Source organism: Urocitellus parryii, chromosome 4 (genome assembly GCF_045843805.1).
Source record: "Urocitellus parryii isolate mUroPar1 chromosome 4, mUroPar1.hap1, whole genome shotgun sequence".
Taxonomy (NCBI): Eukaryota; Metazoa; Chordata; class Mammalia; order Rodentia; family Sciuridae; genus Urocitellus; species Urocitellus parryii.
Window position 1 is genome coordinate 8,320,672 of NC_135534.1, and position 19,877 is coordinate 8,340,548.

Below are 19,877 nucleotides of genomic sequence, written 5' to 3' on the forward strand. Positions count from 1 at the left end.
CGTGCAGCGGCCCCTGCACACAGCCACCCTCGGCCTCTTGGCATAGCGTAGAGGGGCGTGGGTAGGTGCCCGTGCACACACTGGACACACAGGGACATGCCCTTCTGCCCTTGTCTAGCACCATGGGCTTCCACAGCTGAGGCCCATGGCCACCTCATGATGGCACCAGGCTGCCAGGCTGGCATGGCGGTCCCTGCCTTACAGATCATGAAACTCTCACCTGGCATCCCAAAGGGATGGAGCCCAGCGTCATAGGGAGGAGTCCGTCCCAAACCCTCGTCCTTGGCCTGAAGGTGCCTTGCTTTCCCTGACATCTCCATCAGGGCTGTGGTGGCAGGGCTGTCGGGTTCTGGCCCTCTGCAACACACTGTCCACTGCCTCTTCCTGTGCTCATGGGTGAGGACTGGCTTGGTTCCAGGTCACCTGCCTGTCCCCAGTATCTGCATGGGTCTGAGAGGCTCCCTGCGGGGGAGTCCAGGGGCTTCAGCTTTCGTGGTCAGGACCAGGAGAGACCAGCGGCTTTACTCCTTCGACTGGTTTCTAGGGGACATCTTACAGTGCCAGCTGTCTTCCAAGCCAGGTCCTACAGCAGGGAATAAGCAAGGCCCCAGTTCTTCTGGAACTTTTCTTGCAGGGGAGCTCTGGAGGTGAGGGGTCCTGAGCTGACCAGGCTGGGGTCACATCTGCCTATCTCAGACTGGCCTCTTGAGGCCCGTGAGGATGCAGTGCCCAGGGATCTGACTCGCAGAAGACTTCAGGCCACGAGGGTCACCTGGTGTATCCTGGGCCTGGAAGAGAAGTAGGGCTCTTCTGAGTAGATTAGAATCCTCAACTGGGGAGAATAAAGAGGTTGGAGCTCTGAAATACTGACCTGGAACCTCACCCTAACCTTGGTCTCCAGGGCATTTCTGGGAGACACTGGCCTTTCGGGGCTCGTCACCTGGCTAGTGTACTTATACTGTGTCACCTGGCCTGTGTATTCCTGGGTCAAGGATCTGCCTAGCAAGGCAGGGCCTAAGGTGGGGAGCTGTGCAGATGGCCTTGAGCTGGTTTGAGGGGACCCCTACAGCTCTGCTCCCACCACCCACCCTGCAGCCACTCTGCAGGAAAGCGGGCTGAGAGATGCCCTTTGGCCAATGTTCCTCAGGTCTGCCCAGAAGTCTAGACAGGAGGCAGCATCCCTGGCCTTGAAACCTTGCTCTGGTGACCCCTGGGACCTTGCACCATTGGGATCCACCCTCTTCCCATGGGCATGCTTCTCTGAGCCATAGAAATAAATCTCAGAAGTCAGATAACAAGCTGGCCCTCCTGGAAGACCCATAGTGTTAAGAATGGGCTTCTCACACCGACAGCCAACGGGGCTGTCCTGTCTCCCCGTCACCTCTGGCGGTGCTCCTGCCCCATCCACAGAGGTGTGTGTGCTGAGATGCCATCTCTAGCTTAGCTCATGACAGACTGACCTCACGCTTGGTGCAGATGCATCTGCCTTCACATACCCCCCGGTGTGTGGCCATGGGGCCTATGGCCACTGTGTAGCCACTGGAGACAGACATGGTCCCAGATGACAGCTACCCAGCCACCCAGCCTAGGGCTGGGACGGGAGGAGTTCTGGGTTTGGGGTCCAGCCTTGGGATCTTTTAATGTTAGGTAAGTCATTTCTCTTCTCTGAGTCTCTGTTTTCTTCTCTGTTAAATGGGGATAAGAATCCTCACTCTGTCTGCTCTCTGGGGTGGTTTTGAGGCTCAAATGGAATAACGTGAGTGAAGACATCTGTAGGGACGGTCCGGCCTTCTCAAAGAAAGAACACACTTGGACAGGGGCCCAAGCTTGGAGGTGGGCCTGGCAGGCTGCTTCCACACAGTGTCACCCCGTCTGCTCCCGCCTCAAGAGCCCCATTGCCATCTGCATCTTGCTACTCCTCAGGGCCTACAGGGCCCCACAGATGGAGCAGCACCAAGGCCCTGGTCCTGGGCTACATTGCAGAACCCAGGTGGTTTTGGTCTCTGGCCTCATCTGGAGGGAGGGAGGTCAGAGGTACAGAGGTAGCTACGTGGCTCATGTGGCACTCATGGAAGGACCCGGGCTCCGTGCTGGGCCTGAAGAAGGAGTGGAGCCTGCCAGCCAACCCTGGGGATGAATGGAGGGGTCCTCTGGGCCAGCTCCAGAGATGGGGACCTGGCTAGACAAGACAGGGCCAAAAGGCTGCCTCTTTCCAGGCAGAGGGTTGAGGAACTGAACTATGCATCCTGCCCCAGTCCTGCGCCCCACTGTGTCTGTAGACAATGATCACATTTCTACATCCCCTGAGGGGGGCAGTTGCTCTCTGTCCCTAGAAGATGGTAATGTCACCTGGATTCTTTGCCTGGTTCCAGTGTGGCCTGGGTCCCTGCCTTCTGCCCTGGGTTTGACCACTGGGGCCAGTACCAACCTAGTCTGGTCTGCCCTCTTCCCCTTCCTGCAGTTGTCCTCTACCAAGTGTGCCCATGGTGTCCCAGCTGTGCCAGTGTGGCTGATGGGAAGCGTGTGGCCCTCCGTGTGTGCGCACTGCCTGCGGGAGGCCTCCACCTCTGTTCCGTTGCCTGCAGTGTCTGGAGCTGCCCACCTCTGAGAGGGCCATTCTGGTGTTGGGCTCTTCTTCCTGAATGTCACCGTGCTCTTCTGAAGTCCCCCTTGCTCTAAATCTCCTCTAGTTCAGACCTCGCGAGCGGTGCCTAGCTCTGGCTCACATTCTCAGGCTGGATGCTCATCACACCCCACGCCCTTTCACCCCGGCGCTGTGGGAGGGGCTGCTCAGTAGCTCCTTCTGAGAGCCAAGCTGCAGGGGGACTGGCCAAGCCTGAGGCTGCACCAGGAGCTGATGCTGCCACTCTGCCATGTCACTGCTGAGAGGAGATGCTCCAGAGGCTGGGGGCCCACATCTCCATTCTGGGGCCTGTGCAACGGGTGCTGGGGGCTGTGTCTTCCTCTGCATCCTTTTCCGTGTGGATTGCTTTCTCCCCTGTCCTGTCACGTCATGCCTCCACCCTGCTCTCTGTCCAGCTGGGGCCTTGGTGGGTCTGTGCGGACCAATCGTGCCTGTCCTTTGCCTGCTCTCGAGGCACAGGCCCCGGCCCGCCGCAGGTGACGGGTTTTCTTGCTCTGAGCTGTGCTTGGGTGAGAGTGGGTGGGGGGCCTGCTTCTCCAGCCGCTGCTCCCCCTCTGGCTTTCCCCTGGGAGGGTCCTGGCTCCCCTGGGCGTCCACCTTCAGGTGGGCTCACCCTTCTCATGCCTCACTGGAGCAGGGGCACCTGAGGGTGGAGTCACTGTGGGGTGGGTGTAGCCACCACCTCTTCTCTGGACAGACGGACCCCTCCCCTCCTGACACTCCTCTGCTGGGGAAGGGAAAGGGTCAACTCCTTCCTGGGCTCTGTTCTCCACCGGGGGTCAGCCTGCCCTTCCAACCCCCTTTTTTCTTTTTTGGACCCTTCATTGGTGAAGACTCTGCTGGCCCTGAGAGAGCCCCCGGGACCTGACTCCAGGGCCTGGCACCTCCCGCCCTCGGCACTCCACTTCCCCGCTGTCCAGCCTCTCCATCCCTCTGCTCCCCCAGGTCTTCCGCTTTTCTCTCTGCACCCCCTGCCTCCTGTCACTTCTCACGTCCCTGTGTCTGCCCTTTGACCTTCCTCTGCCCCTCTCTTGGTGCCAGGCTGTGGCTCAGGGTCCCGGCTGCTCCCCCCACTCTTCTGCTGCGGTTGACAACGCGTGTGGAGCTCAGCTGTACTGCCCGACAGGCCCATGACCCCCAGGGCCACAGGGGCCATCTGATTACCTCCACTGCAGGAACCTTCAGGGGCCCAGGGGATGCCAGGGGCATCCTGAGCCATGGGGTATGTGGGCAGGGCCTTTCTTCGGAGGAGCAACAGGAGGGAGGCCAGGACCTTGCTGTTCACTGAGGGCTCCCTGCAAGGCCAGGGCTGTCACCTGATCCCCGCTGCAGATCTTCCTGTCCCAGCCCTAGCTCACAGGAAGGGAAGCCGAGGCTCAGAGGGAACCCCTTGGCCCGAGATCGCAGTGAGTGAGTGTGAGGATGAGGCGAAGGCCCGGCTCCCCGGCCTCGAGGCGCAGGGCTTTCTGTGCTCTGGCCAGCAGCTCCCTCAGGCCAAGAGGGGTCTGGGTCTCACCAAGCAGCACAGGCAACCTAAGGGCCTGGGACCGGGACTTCATAGGACCTGGAGCTCTGTCCTTCTGCGAGGGCTGGCTTTTCCACCTTGTGGGCCATGTGCCCAACCAGGGGGATGGCCCTGGTTGCAGGTTCTGTGAAACCGTGGCCTTGCCAACCACGAGGGCCCCTTCCATTCTCGAAATCAGGGCACAGCCATGCAGGGCTGGGCAGAGGCAGGGGCTTTGTTGACGGTGTCTGCTTGGCCCTGACTTGCTGGTTCCTAAGAGAGGTCAGATTTTGGAGCCCCTCCCTAGGAAGACATGAAGTACTAGTTCTTCAGGGTGAGGAGCACCCTGATCCCTAGTGGCAGCCAGGCTCTGCCAGGATGGGGAGGGGAGAAGGAAGGTTCCTGTAGGGGCGGTGCCAGCCCCTGGGGCTTTGGGAGGTACATGGCCTGGGGAAGGGGGCCCTGGGGCAGACCCCTCCGTTGAGCTTAGAGCACCAGCAGTGCTGTCACGCCTGGGCTCTGAGCAGGGAGTCGTTCCAGAGCAGGGGGTGCAGGGACCTTGGCCCTCCCCACCCATCTCCCTCCCAGAGGCTGGGGAGATGTGGGGCTGGTCAAGCCCTCAGCCCCTGGCGATCCCCGGTACGACTGGGATTCCCAAGGTGCCCGTCTCCCCCAGGCACGAGAGGCCTGGGCCCCTCCGAGAAGGGGACACAGCCCTCTTCCCATCACCTGACTGCCCTGCCTCCCAGCTCTGGGGAGGGTTGGAGCCTTCTTGGGGGCAGGAGGCACTGGGGTTCAACTGAGGAGGGGAAAAGGGCACCTGGGCACGCGTGGTCCCCGGAAAGTGGCCCTGGGGGGAACCCCTGCCCGCAGATACCCCTCCCTGTGAAGGATGTAAAAAAAAAAAAAAAAAACCTTGTTCTGCCTTTTTGTCTCCCCTTCCCCTCTGCCCGCCCCATGGCCCCCCCAGACTGCCTGCGCGTCGGCTGCGCACCCAGTAAGTGGCTTCCCTCTCCTGCAGAGACCCAAGGGGCTGGGATGCTGGACACTGGGACTTAGGGAGGGAGGAAGGGCGGGGAGGCGAATTCTGCATCGCTGGCTTGTGTGGATGCTGGCATGGGTGAGGGGTGGGGAGCAGGCCTGGGGGCCGAGCGCAGGGGGTTCCAGAGGGCAGAACGGGCAAAATGAAGTGGACCAGGGACAGTTGGCAAAGGGTCCGTGGTCACGGTGCCCGGTAGGTTCTGGGAAAGGGAAGTCTACAGGAGTGTGGGGAGGAGGTGGAAACAGAGGCCCAGGTGGCACCTGCCTCTGGGACTCCCCCATCCTGCAGGCGCCTAGGAGCTGGAGGGCTGGGGATATGCTGCTGCATCTCCAGCGATGGCCACAAGGGGGCAGGTGAGGCACACGGGAAAGAAGGTGAAGGCCAGCCAGGAGCACCCAGGGCCTTAGAGTTCAGCCCAACACGTGGCCTGTGTTCCCTGAAGGGCGTAATCCTGCCAAATGGGGGCTCTTTCCAAGGTGGCAGTGAGAGTTGCCAGCAAGGGTGGACAGGAGGCTGGTGTGACTGGGCTGTGTGCTCTGAGATCAGGTCACTGAGGGAGCATGTGAGCATGGAAGGCACAGGTAGAGAGACTGTGTGCTCCGGGTCCCTTGCTGAATGTGTGTGTCACATGCTGTGTGAGGACCAGAGATCCTTTAATGTCAGCATGCTCAGCCCCAGCAGGAGTGAGCACCAGGGGCCCAGGGATGACCTGGGAATGCTGCACCATCCAGCTACATTTGAAAGATAAGTATGTTTGATCTTAGACTTGGGGAGCAGATAATCTTGACCTTGAATAAGTGGTCGTAATTCCTAAGAAACAGAGCACCCCTCTCTGGCTGTGCTGGCTCTTGCCTGCTGCACATGTGGCCACATGTCCCGGTGTGTAGAGTTCACCAGGCAGAAGGGTCCCCCTGGGTCCCCCTGCAGATGGGGGAGCTGGGCATCAAGGTGGATGGCGAACTGGGGGAGCCATTTCCATTGGGGTGTGTGGTCAGGCTGTGTGGCTTTTTGGAAGTGTCAGGCCTTGTGCTCATACAGGGAAATTTAGCTGCTGGTGACACGCATGGCAGGTCCTCAGAGTCTGGATCCTGTTGATTGTAGGTCTGAGCCTCAGAGTGCGGGGTGTCGGGGTGACTTCAGGGGCACCATTCACCTCCTCTTCTATGCAAATGGCACCCTCTGAAATCGCCCCAAGTGGCCGAGTGCATCTGAGTGTGAAAGCTCTGTGTGTGCGTGCACTCTGGGGATGTGGTGAGGCCAGGAGTGTGTGAACTTGTGTGCACGGGTGTGTGCACGATGGCTCTGTGCCGTGGGTCGTGTGTCTGCACACGTGCACAGGTGTGTGGGGGGCTGTCACCGGGGGTGGTCCGGGAAGCTGCCTGTGGGCCCGTTGAGTGCTGTGCTCACTCCCCCCTTGGTGCTGCAGGTAAAGGGCCCGAGACGCTCTTTGCGGGGCACAAGCTCAATGACAATGAGTGGCACACAGTAAGGGTGGTGCGGCGTGGCAAGAGCCTGCAGCTGTCTGTGGACAACGTGACCGTGGAGGGTAGGTGGATACATCTCTGGGGACCTGTGCTGGGTTCTTGGAGACCTCTGCCTGGACTTCTGGTCCCAGGGCATCTTTCTGGTGAAGCTCCTCTGCCACTTCCCCCTGAGGGGTGGTTGATTATGGGGGTTTGGACCCCAGGGGCCATTTCAACTCCCAGCAGGCAGCATTTCCTGAAAGCCCGTGGGCCACCCACCTCCGGGTCCCCCAGCTCCTCCTGGAGCTGTGTCTGCCGCTAGTGCTGGCCGAGGGCAACTCTGGTGATGTCCCTTATGCGTGGCCTCACATGGGGATGCTCCTGGGAACCTGAGGCCCAGTCTCAGAAGTGATCCTATGGTGTGTGCCCCAAGCCCGTCCGCCTCACCTCGACCTCCTGTCCCGAGCAGGACAGATGGCAGGAGCCCACACGCGGCTGGAGTTCCACAACATTGAGACGGGCATCATGACGGAGCGGCGGTTCATCTCCGTGGTGCCCTCCAACTTCATCGGGCACTTGAGCGGGCTGGTGTTCAATGGCCAGCCCTACATGGACCAGTGCAAGGACGGCGACATCACCTACTGTGAGCTCAACGCCCGCTTTGGCCTGCGTGCCATCGTGGCCGATCCCGTCACCTTCAAGAGTCGCAGCAGCTACCTGGCCCTGGCCACGCTCCAGGCCTACGCCTCCATGCACCTCTTCTTCCAGTTCAAGACCACGGCCCCCGACGGGCTTCTCCTCTTCAACTCAGGCAACGGCAATGACTTCATTGTCATCGAGCTGGTCAAGGGGTGAGGGGCCAGGCATGGCTTAGGGAAACCGTCCCCTCCCCTTACAGACCCAGATACAGCTCCCTGGACCACTGCGGGTATCCAGTGTCCCCAAACCACAGGTCGAGATTCAGGTTCCCAGCTACTCAGCCAGGATGGAGAAGGAGCCCCACTTCCAGGTGCTGACTCCCCAGCTCCTTCCTCACCAGGGTTCCCCATCATCCTCTCCTCCACAGCCTCTTCTCATGCCAGTCAGCCCAGCCCCTCGGCCTTGGAGGATCCCACCCCAGAGCAGCTCCGTCCCTGCTCCCGAGGGTCCCTGCTGCCCCACTAAACCACCCCATCTACTAGCTCCCCTGAGCCTGTGGCCTTCTGTGACAGGACTTCCCATCTTGTCCTCTTGCCATTGCTTTGGTTCCCTCCTGGGGGGTCCCTCCTTCTTCCCATGGCCCCCAGGGAAGACCCCTGCCAGCAGTAGCTCCTCTGAACCCCGCCTTCCCAGCATCGCCCCGCCCTGACCCAGTGTCTCCTCCCTACTGTGGGGCAGGTACGTCCACTACGTGTTTGACCTGGGGAATGGCCCGTCCTTGATGAAGGGGAACTCAGACAAACCAGTCAATGACAACCAGTGGCACAACGTGGTGGTGTCCAGGGACCCAGGCAACGTGCACACGCTCAAGATTGACTCCCGCACTGTCACGCAGCACTCCAATGGCGCCCGAAACCTCGATCTCAAAGGTGGGGCTGGGGCCTCTGGAGGAGGCCTGGCCCTAGCCCAGATGCCCGTGGCCCCAGCAAGGGCTCCCCTCCTGCAATGTTGCTTCCCTCACCCCCAGTCTCCCTGCCTCTCAGCCTCCACTATGTCCGGCTGACCATATGTGGCCAAAGTCCCGCTCAGCTTTCCTGCGAGTTCACCTTGCAACATAGCCCTGGTCATCAGATATGTCTCATGGGGTCCCTGGTGCCCTGACTCTACAGCGAGGAGTATGTAGCCCAGACCTTGCAAGGACCCCCTGAACCCCCAAGGTTGAGAATCCTGCCTCAGTTGAAGGCTGGAGAGAGAATAGGGTGCTTGTTGACCTGTCAAGTGCGGCTGGGGCAGGGGTGGGGATGGAGGACAGAGCACGCAGCAGGACCTAGTGTCCCCAGATCCTGCATCTTGGGCATTGGCTGGGCTCACTTTGGGTCACACCAGTGTTCCACATTCTCCAGTGTCTCTTCAGTAGTCATCGAAATGGTCATTACCTGTCCCCAGGATAGGCAGTTGAGGGGATGGGAAGAGGAGGATGAATTAGGAGGCTGGACATTGGGACAGGAGGGATGAGGCCTGTGGCTGATCAATCCTGCTGGGGTCAACGTGAGCTACCTTATTGCACAGGCCCCAGAGGGACCCCTGGATGTCCATGGGACTCAAACTGTCTGAGCTTGGGGAGGCTCCAGAAGCCAGTGAATTCCCTCCCCTAGCCAGATCCCAGATCTGCCAGATCTGGTGGCACAGGGCTGACAATTCTCTCTGCTCCCAGGAGAGGGCGATGTGTCACAGAGAATCTGAAGGGGCCTCCAGCCTTGGGCGGGCTTGTGATGCAGCCAGCCCTGGCCAGCATGTAGAATGACCAGTGTGTGGGCCGAAGCCCTGCTCTGTGCTGCCCAAGGCTTCCAGGGAATCAGGGCCCCTTTTGGGGATCAGATGGCCCCAAGGAGAACTTCTTTCCAGAGCTCTAGCAGTTGGGGGAGGGGGGAGGCTTAGAACTGCCTAGGAGAGAACTCCAAGTTGGGAGAGGCCTGAGGAGTTCTGGGAACAGGAGGCTTGGGAGGGGGAGCGGGGGTGGAGGGGATGGGGCTGCACATCTATGAAAGGCCCTGATTACAGGCCGGAACTGGAACCGAACGTGTGGGAGAGCACGAGCAGGTTCCTCCAGCTGTCCCCCACCCCCCACTCTCCCAGCATCTGGGCTTCTCTGGGAGGGGCACAGACAGATGGCAAAATGGAGAGGAAGGAGGAAGAGGTGGGGGGTGGGTATCTGCAGGTCGCCGTCACTCTGTTAGGGACACCATGAGCCTCCTAGAGGGCTGGGAGGACCTGAGACAGGATGCCAGTGTCCTGGGAGGGGAATGGCGCTGGGTGCCAGCGTGCTGACCCCACTCCCTTTGCAGGGGAGCTGTACATTGGCGGCCTGAGCAAGAATATGTTCAGCAACCTGCCTAAGCTGGTGGCTTCCCGGGACGGCTTTCAGGGCTGCCTGGCCTCTGTGGACCTCAACGGGCGCCTCCCAGACCTCATCGCTGATGCCCTGCACCGCATCGGGCAGGTGGAGAGGGGCTGTGATGGTGAGTGTAGGGGAGTGGCTAGCAGGTGCCCCATGCTCAGCAGGTGGCTTCCTTCTTAGGCTTTGTGGGAACCTGTCCCCAGAGCTCTGGGGCAGGGGACAGCTGGCCCTCCCTTTTGCCTCCCACTCTGGGCACTCAGTATGGTTCCAGGCCAGTCTTCGAGCCTCCCATTCCCACCCCATCCCCCTGGTCAGTCCTGGGCCCTTTCAGCCTGGCACAGCTGAGGCTCCACACCCCCTGGGGGAGGGAGGGGCTTGGCTGAGCTGGGGTGTCCTTCCTTCTGCCCGCTCCAGGCCCCAGCACCACCTGCACCGAGGAGTCCTGTGCCAACCAGGGCGTCTGCCTGCAGCAATGGGATGGCTTCACCTGTGACTGCACCATGACCTCCTACGGAGGCCCTGTCTGCAATGACCGTGAGTGCCTGGGGGATGGGCGGTGCAGGGAGCAGGCCCTTGCCCATCTGGGAGGAAGGAGGGTCCCTCAGAGCCCAAGAGGGCTCTGTGCCGCTTGCTTCTTCTCCTTTGCCTTGGAGCCCAGGGGGAGCTGCTGGCTGAATCTCTGGGGTCATCTATTGATAGGTGACCTCTCCTGGCTCTGAGCTGGTGGGACAGCTGATTTCCCTGGACATGGGCCCTGCTATTCCTTTTTATTCTCCCTCAAGAATCCCAACTGCAGGTTGTCCCCTGGAGCCACAAGGACACTCCCTGGTGTCCTCACTTGGTTCTTTTTGCTCCCTGGGCATCTGCCGGTCAATGTGCATGTGGTCTGAGGTCCTTTCCCAGAGAGGACAGGGTTAGCAGCACTTTCAGTCCCAGTGGTTGGTGGCTGGTAGCTGGTTGGAGCCTGGCAGAGGAGGACAGCCTTTGACTTTTGGAGGGGTTTGGAGTCTCTCTCTAATGACTGGGCCGGGGACACAGGGCTGAGCAGAGAGCAGTCCCAGCAGACATCGCTTGAGAGGGCTTTGGTGGGGAGCTATGCGGAGAGACCAAGCAGACACCCTCACGCATGGGCGTACGCTCACACATGCAAACACACTCAAGAAAACTGTGTTTCTCTACGTTAGGCACAGGGAGTGGGGCCTAGGGAGGGACAGTAGATCCGTGGAGGTAGTCACAGTGCCCTTGCCTCGGTAGGTAACCACACTGCCGGCTTTTCATGAATTCCACACGGGAAACCTACTTGTTCCAGGGACAGGGGCTCTTGACAGGAGTTCGGTTTGCCTTCCCCTTTGAAAACATGTCTCCCTCAGCGTCTTCCTGGTGTTCTCAGGCATGGCCAGCCCTGGGACCTTTGTCCCCACTCTGTCCCTCGGATTTCTCTCATCTGACCTGCTGTTCTCTGTGTCTGCCAAAGCCTTCCAGACAGCCCACTCAGGGGCACTTGGGGCCTGGCTGCCATGCTGTGGTCAGGCCTCTCCCCTCTGGGTAGCTCAGCTTGGCACACACCTGCAGACATAGTAACGGATAGATTGGTGTCACCGACAAAGCTCTTCAGTTTGATCTTCAGAGCAGGCCATGGGCTGGAGACCATCCTTGCCTTTTGGCTGGGGAGGAAACCTAGCCTCATGTCAAAGGGCACTGGAGGCCAGCTCAGGTAGACCGTGTGTCCTGCCTGTCGCCCCTGCTGCTCAAGTTCTGAGGATGGTGGTTGTGCCGTTTCTTGCTAGGGATGGAGGAAATCTGATCAAAAAGCGCTGCCACTCATCAGCACTCCTCGCTCCCACACAGTGGAAGCTTCTGGAAAGGGGGTATAACCATGGATGGCGGAGGTCTAGGGAGCTGTGCCACATTTGGGCAGAGATGGGAAGAACAACTTCTCTGATTTCCTGTCTGGTGGAAGGGAGGGAGAGTTGGGGCTGAGGAGCAGGGCCCATCTTGGGAAATGTCACCATCCCCAAGCACTGTCTGGCGGCATAGCCTGAGCAAAGCTGTGGAGCTAAAGACAAGGTGGGTACAACCTGGGAGCCTGCATGCTGCTCCTCCCAGTGAGCTACAACTGGCCCTGGGGTACCTCTGAGATCTGTCCCCACCCTAAGGACAGGACAAGAATCTGGGGAGTGTGGTCTTTGCAAGGCTTTCAAGCCCTACCCCTTCCTTTTCTCCTGGGGCTGCTCTTCTGTGTGGCTTTTTGGGCCTTCTGTGTGGTTGGTCTTCTTGGGGACCTGTGTGCACAAGGTCAGGCAGGGACCCAATGGAGAGGTCCCTGGGAATAAGAGCTCTGGGAAGCCCTGGGGGCCCAACGGGGCCAGGGCCTGAAGAGAGGGAGGAGGGAAGACGTGACCGAGGTGGAGAGGCAGAGCCAGGCCTCTGAGCATCCTGGCCGGGGTGTGCAGCTGTCTGGGAGGGAGATACTAGGAGTCACGACCTTCAGGACGGCCTTCCTTCATTTATTGCCTCAGTCTCTCCATCTGTGACATGGGGACTACTCCCAGAGGGGAAGGGACCTCTGTTCCTCTAAGGCTCAGGAGATTCTGCTCTGGGAAGACTGAAAAGAGAAGATCAGAGAGAAAGAACACATCTCTGTGATGAAAGGAAAGTGGAGAGGCTGGAAACAGGATATGAGAAGAGGGGGGCGGTACTTCCTTCCCAAAGCCCCTGGGCTGGTGCTGTGTCTTAGAGACTGTCTCCTGCCTCTCCCAGGGGGTCAGCTCCTCACGTCTCTGCCTCCCTGTCTCTGCTCAGTCTCTACAGCTTCTATTGATCTCTCGCACACCTCTGTCTCTCTCTGCCTTTTTACCCTCCATGTCTCCCCCTCTCCAGCATCTCCCCCTCCAACTCTCTCCAGTTCCCACTCACCGATATTGATTGGCCTCTAGGCGGTTTCCTTTCCTCTCCTCTCGCCACCAGCTCCTCCCTCCCTCCCTTTGGGGCCATAAATTTTCTGCCTGCTCAGAGCTGTGTCAGTCTATATTCCAGAGCACAAGAAGGGGCCAGAGGACAGGAAGGCACATCCTCTGGGAGCCCCAGCCTACCGTGTCTCCTTCCTCATGGGGCCACACACCATCTGGAAGCCTCATCTGGGGGGCCTCTGCAGACCTCTTTCTTTACTTTTGAAGGGCTGGGGGCTGTACTGGGCTCTGGCATCTAGCAAGAGTTCAGGGCGGCAGCGGCAATGGGTATAGCTGTCCCAGGTCCTGACTGTACCCAGGAACGAGGGCAGTGTACAAATTTCACGTTGATAATTCTGCTCCCAAACAAAATTCAGACTCAGTAAGCGGGAGCCAGCTTTCCCAGCCCTCCCCTCTCCCACCTCATCTGCTCCTTCCTCCTGCCCACTTCTCACGCTGCTACACCATGTCTTCAGCCCCTGCTCAGGGTCACCTCTGCACCACCTCTCCTCTTTCCCTCCTCCTGCTTCCCCATGGCACCCTCTCCCTGTCCAAGCAGGTTGAGGTAAATATGGAGGTGACATCCAGATGGAGGGAAGTGAGTCTCCCTGAACTTACCTCAAGAGCTATGATGAATGCTTCCCAAAGACCCCCCCCCCCAAAGATTTTTTGGGAGGCAGACCCCAGTATGAGAGGTACCCTGTAGGAGAAGTGGCTTCCTCAGTCACTTTTGGGACAAAAATGGCCCAGGAAGGGTTTTGTCATAAATGGGACAATCGGTGGACAGGTGTCCTGGAGACCCCAGTGAAGGGAGAGATTGAGGGTGGGGGAGGGGCATCAGGCCAGGAGAGGAAAGGTTGGAGGAGTCGGGGAGAGCCTCTGTAGGGGTTGGGGAGCACCCTTTTGGGACGGGTGGGGAGCAGACTGGATGTGTGGTGGTGTCTTAATCTTGAGCACCCTTGGGGCTCTGGGTACATGGTAAGGGTATGAATGACCTGGTTTGGAGGGTGAGCTCCAGCTGGTAGGGATGTTTGTGTGTGTGCTGGCCATTCATTGCCTGCTATCAAACATGTATATGTGTGTGCACGGATGCCTCTGTGAGCATGATTTGGTGTGCCAGTGTCCACGAGCCCATGCCTGCATATGTGTGTCTGAACCGTGTGCCTGCCCGCACACTGGTGCCTGTATGGACACGTGGGTGTTTCCATATCCAAGCCCGTCTACATCCCAGCGTGCACGTGTGTTCGGAGGGCTGCGTGAAGAGGTGGCTCTGGCCACATCTCCGTGCTGGACCAGAGAGCACTCCTGGGGCTCGTCCAGGTGGGGGGGGGGGAGGGGAGGAGGAGGAAGAGAGCGGCCTCTCTCGCTAGCCTCAGTCCTGTTCAATTATTCAGCAGGGCCCCTTCTCCGGGAGGGGGGTGGTGCGGGTGGAGAGCGCGCGCCCGGGCGCGGGGGAGGGGCGGGGCGCGCGCAGAGGAGAGGCGAGCGCCGAGCGGGCTAGCCAGGTGCCACGCCGCGGAGCTGCCCAGCGCCGCCCGCAGATCAGGAGCCGCTCGGGTCCCTCCGCCCTGCCCCCTCCTCCTCCCGCGCTCCCCCTCCCCTCCCCGCCCCTCCTCCCTCCTTCCCTCTCGCCCTCCCTCCCTCTCCCTTCCAGCCCTCGCAGCCTCTGCAGCAACACTCCGCTGCCTCCATCTCTCCGCCGGAATCTCGCAGGCTCGCGCCTTTCCTCTGCTCAGCCCCGCTCCCTCCTCTCCTCTCCCCTCCTCTCCTCTCCCTTCACCCCCCTCACCCGGATTTGCTTCCCTTCCCCGTTCTCCCGCCCCCCTCCCCGGCCGCTCCCTCCTCTCCCCCGGCCTCCGCCGGGCGGCAGCGGCAGCGGCGGCGCGGCCGGGAGTCTCCGTCGGCCTCGCGCTTTCCGGGGAGCCGGCCCCGTCCCTCTTCTCTCCTCCAGCCCGCACCCTCCCCCGCCCCGCTCGGTTTTTCCGCAGGATTTCCCTCCTTTCCCCTCCCTGCGTGGCCCCCGCTCTCCCGTCCCTCTCCGCCCGGCACCATGCCCCCTCCCGCGGGTCTCTGACGGCCCCCTGCGCCGCGCCGACCCCGCCGGCATGCGGGGAGACCCCTAGCTCCTCGCGATGGACCCAGGCGTCCTGGACCTCGGCACCGCCGCTCCGCGGACCCCGGATTCCCCGGCGGGATCCAGTTGATTTCATTGGCTCCGGACTGAGGCTCGGGCTCGGGTTTTCCTTCTCTTCGCCCCCACCCCCCTCCCGGAGCTCGGAGCCGGAGGGGGGCTTCGCGGGGCCGCGCAGCCCCGCGTCCCCGCCCCCGGCCATGGGGCTGTGAGGCAGCCGCCCCCGGGCCGAGATGCCCCCCGGGGGGAGCGGGCCAGGGGGGTGCCCGCGCCGCCCCCCCGCCCTGGCCGGGCCCCTGCCGCCGCCGCCGCCGCCGCCACCTCTGCCGCCGCTGCTGCTGCTTCTGCTGCTGCTGCTGGGGGCGGCCGAGGGGGCCCGGGTCTCGTCCAGCCTCAGCACCACCCACCACGTCCACCACTTCCACAGCAAGCACGGCACCGTGCCCATCGCCATCAACCGCATGCCCTTCCTCACCCGCGGCGGGCACGGTAAGTGACGCCGCGATCCGGCCTCCGGGTGCACCGCCCAGACCCCAGCGGGCCTCACCCCGGCCGCGCGCCCGCCAGCCCCTCGGCGCCCATCTCTGGCTCCCCGGTCTCGGCCCCACCCTCCCCTCCAGCCCTCCACTGCCCCTCGGTTCCCTTCAGTACTTGGTTCCGCACCTCACCTGCACCGCCTGTCCCCACGTTGGCCGTCTCCACCGTGTCCCCCACCGCCTCCCCGCCCGTTCCTCCATCCTTTCCATCTCCCTCTTCATCACCTCCATCCTGCCCCTATCACCTCTCCATCTGTCTTACCTCCACCTCTGCCTCACTTTCACCTTCCCATTGCTGGTCTGTCGCTTCCCCCTCCCACCTGCCTCTGTCCCATCTGTCGTCTTTGCCTCTGACATGTCCCATTGCTTCTGCCCTTGCCTTCCATATCTGTCTCTGTCCCCCTCTGTCCCTTCGGCAACCTTCCCTTCTTTTCCCATTACCCGCCTTCCATTGCCTCTGGGGCAGGCAACCCCAGCACTGTCCCATGTCCGCCCATCCCTGTCCCCTTCATCTCAGGTGTCTACTCCCGGCTTCCTCGTCTCAGTGCCTGCTTCCACCTCTGACCCCAGCGTCTCTCCCTCTGCAGCCCTAGCACTTCTGTGTTCCCAGACCCCCCTCCCCTCTCCTGTCACCCCTCTGTCACTGTCCACTTACCACAGCTTCTCCCAGCCCCTCGCAACCTTCCATCTCCAAGCCCTTCCCTTCCTTCTCAGGTCCCATCCCCTCTGCTCCTGCCTTACCCACTTCTCCTTTCCACCCTTCCTCCCGTCCCATCTCGGGCCCTTCACATCTTAGGCCCCAAAGATTCTCTGTATGCCACCTCTCCCCATCTCGGTCCCTGTCACCTGCTATCTCCTTTATCACTTCCCTCCTCTGTACTCCACCTCACCTCCCACTTCTGAACTTTGTCCCTCCATGGGGTACCCTCATCACCTCCATCTCTACCTCTCACCTCCGTGTCACATCCTTCATCACCTTTCACCTTTTCTTCCACCTTCATTCCTCCATCATTTCCCCTTTCTGTACCTCTGTCCCATCCCATCCCTGTATGCTCATCACCTCTTCCTGAACGCCTATCACTTCCCCTTACTCTCACCTTCCGCTTCTGTGTCCCCATCACCTCCCAATTGGGTACTCTGACACCTCCATTCTCCAACCACCTTTGGCCACCATGGCCTTCAGCAGTCTTCACTGTGTCAGGGTGGCCTCCCATTTCTGTGCTTCCCTTCCTTGCCGGCCTGGACCCTCATCAGTTCTCTCACTTTTGTTCCTTCCTGGGCTTCTACCCCCCCATCACTTCCCATCTGTGCCCCCTGCCTCCCTGTTCCCTGCTCACCTCTGCCTCCTCTTGTTGTCCTCCAGCTGCCGTCCTTCCTGCCCTGCTGTCTCCAGGCTTTTTGCCCCTTTCTGGTCCTTCCCTTCTCCTTCTTCATCTGTAGCTCTGTCTACTGTTGTTCCATCTGGTTCCCCAAGAGCAGCTCCTGAGGACCCCTCTCCTTTTCTCTTCTCCAAGGTGCTGTCCCTTATCTAATCTCTGTGCTGGGGGGGGGGCTCCTCCTTGCAGTGCTCCCCAGTTTCTTCTTCTATGTCCCCACCATGCACCTTGCTCCTGATCTTAAGTCCCTCTCCCTCCCCGAGACTCTGGCCTTCCCCACACCCTGCCCCTCTTCATTGTCTTCTGCTCCTCTGAGGCCAGGTGCTGGTGTTGCTTTGGTCTTTCGGGCCTGGAGGTGAGGCATAAAGGGGAAGATAGGAAGGGAGCCAGATCCACTGGGGAAGGACTTTGCTGAGTGAAGAGGAGAGGGGGTGAAAGAGGAAGGCAGAGGAGAGAAAGGTGTTGGCCCTGGGTGATGGGCTGACTGGAGGGCCCAGGAGCTGGAGTGCCCAAGGCTCAGTCAAGGAGCAAGAGTGGGGCAGAGGGAGAGAGCGTAAGAGCTTGGGCCATGGCTTCCCTAGGTTGTGCATGATGTTTTATCCTCTCACAATCTAGATCTTCTAGAAGGCTTTTTTTTTTTTTTTTGTCCTGGTTTCTGATGCTGCATGGACACAGGCACAGCTCTGTGTGTGTCTTGTGTGAACCTATGGAATGTTGGCACTGAGATTGTGTCAGAGATGGCTAGAGGAAGGAAAGGGCCAGTGACTGCCCAGGGCCATGCGGAAGTAAAGGAAGAGCCGGAGGGTACAGTGGGATAGTCATGGAAAGTGCTGGAGGTAGAACCGGGCAGCTGTGACGGTGGGGTGGCCAAGAAGGAGGGTCACAAGAAAGGTCCCAGGGAAGGAAGGAGGCCACCTGTTGTGGCTAAATCCCACCTCTGCTCAGCCTTCCTCCTGCCCAGAGGCTCCTAGAGACCCCCCTGTGTGGGGGTGCCCCTTCTTTCCTCATCTGTGCCTCCACTTCCCTGCAGAGAGTGCTAGGGGACTTCGACCCACCTTCTTCATCTCCTTTTCCCTCTTTCTCCCATTTCCCCTCCCAGCCCCAGCCCCTGCTGTTACATAATACCCCCTACCCACCTGCCAGATGCCATGGACACTTCTGTACCCAATGTTACTATGGGATGAGGGAAGGCCAGTGTACCCGGGTCCTAAAAATGAGAAGAGGAGGTGACAATCTTCTGGTCCTTGACTACCCCATATTTATTTATTTATTACCAGGGATTGAATCCAGAGGCACTCGACCACTGAGCCACATCCCTAGCCCTTTTAAAATATTTTTTTGAGAGACAGGGTCTCACTGAGTTGCTTAGGACCTCGATAAGTTGCTGAGGCTGGCTTTGAACCCACAGTCCTCCTGCCTCAGCCTCCCAAGCCGCTGGAGTACACCACTGCACCCGGCATATGCCCTCCGAATTCTTGTTTCAAAATCCTGGAGGAGCTTTCATCCTCAAGTTTCATTTCTGGTGCCCTCATGTGCCAGGAAAGGAAGGCTGGATCCCAGTTCAGTTTTGAGTCTGTAGTTTCCAGAGCTTCTGGATTTGCTGCTCCAGTTTACAAAGGGGTTCAGCATATATTTTGATTCTGGATATGAGTATTAGCTTGGATTTCATTCTGCATGGTTTATGGCCAAGAATGAGGTTAAGGATTGAAGGGATATGTTCTGGGATTCTAAACCAAGAGAAAGCTGAGCTCAGGGATTTGGACTTGTGGAGATCTTCTCTTTGGGTTGTGGAGGTTTTTACAGAAAGATCTGGTACTGGGTGTGAGCACCTACATTAGTCTGGGTCTTCTCGGGATTGTGCAGGACACTTTATCTTCTCACAAGTCTAGATCTTCCAAAAGGCTTCTATCATGGCATCCACTGCTGTGGGGACACAGGCACACAGGGGATCTGCACATGTAGTTTTAGCCCTGGGGACAGGAATGTATGGGATGGTTTTACATGGAATGATTATGTTGTGGGTTCACTAACCATTATTCATGGTCAGTTGGACTTTTTTTCTAGAATGCAGGTGTGTGTGTGGACTGTATGGAAGACTCTGATCGCTTGGTGTTTTACTGGAGTGTTTACTGGATTCTGATCAGCCTTAGTGTTTTACTGGAGCAATCAGTTTCTGCAGACTATGTTGGGTGTGGGCAGAAAGTGCCAACCTTGGCCCTTGAGACCTTGTGTCTGGCCAGACTCTCTTGTCTTGGGCTTCAGGGGTGTAGTTCTCCCGGAAATGTCTGAAAGCTCAAACTGACCATTCCACACACTAGTGATTTCCTAGGCAGGTGAGAACAATTGGGCTGCACCACCCGTGGGCGGCATATGGGGGCCTTAGCCTAGGCCCTTCTCACTCCGGATCCCTTTCAGGAGGTTGCCAGAGTTCTAGGTGTGGGAGAATGTCCTGGACTCCATGTCTGCTGGAAGGCCAGCCATGCCTGCTGGGGCTGGGGGGGGGGGGGTGCTGGGGCAGGGCAGGGGACAGCTCGATGGCTTGAGCGGCGGGAGGTGCTTTCCGAGCGCGGCTGTCCGGGGCGGGACCGGTGGAGGCCCCGCCTCCTCTGCTGGGCCTCCTCCCTGCCGAGCCTTCTGCGCCCGCGGGCGGGAGCCGCGGTGCTGGGGAAAGAAATGTCTCCCCAGGGTAATTACTGCCGCCCCAGCCCAATAAACCATTCATCCTTCACCTCTTCTGCCCAAGAAGTGTCCCTCCGCCCTGGTCCCCCCAGTGTAATAAACGCCCGGAGGCTTTAACAGGCCCGCCCAGCGTAATAAACTGGCTGCGGCGCGAGAACAGCTGGGTGATCAATCCCGGGGGAGGCCGGGCCGGGAGACGCGGGCACCGGGCGCCGCGGGCCTCTCCCGCGCCCGGCCGGCCCCTGCCCTTGCGCCGCCCGCCATGGCCTTCTTTGTGCGCCTACCGCCATCTTTCCGGCTGCCGATCTCGGTTGGAGTCTGCCTCTCCACGCTGGGGCTTTGTGTGCTGCCGGTGCGTCGCGGCCTGTGTGTGGGTGTGGGGTCTGGGCGTGAGTCACAGGGGAGGTGCCTGCTGTGGGGCCTGGGGCTTGGGCGGTGGCACGTGCCTCTGATTCCTCCAGCCTCACTGCCCAAAGAGGCGTCCGGCGTGCGGGCTCCTTGTAGGCCGGAGCCCCGG

The 19,877-nt window shown here is 60.0% G+C and overlaps 1 protein-coding gene across 15 annotated transcripts in view; it reads left to right on the plus strand.

Annotated features, from left to right (window-relative positions):
- Nrxn2 (neurexin 2) overlaps positions 1–19,877 on the plus strand; it is a 95,209-nt gene that overhangs the window by 46,218 nt on the left and 29,114 nt on the right. For 7 of the 15 annotated variants that reach the window (XM_026396441.2, XM_077797395.1, XM_026396442.2 and 4 more), the window contains 6 exons: positions 5,119–5,145; positions 6,617–6,736; positions 7,123–7,504; positions 8,031–8,221; positions 9,638–9,811; positions 10,105–10,224. In XM_026396441.2, the coding sequence (XP_026252226.2) occupies positions 5,119–5,145; positions 6,617–6,736; positions 7,123–7,504; positions 8,031–8,221; positions 9,638–9,811; positions 10,105–10,224 (1,014 nt within the window). Of the gene's footprint in view, positions 1–5,118; positions 5,146–6,616; positions 6,737–7,122; positions 7,505–8,030; positions 8,222–9,637; positions 9,812–10,104; positions 10,225–15,002; positions 15,259–19,877 lie in introns of those variants that run through there. The other 8 variants (XM_077797400.1, XM_077797399.1, XM_077797402.1 and 5 more) reach the window with 3 other exon arrangements.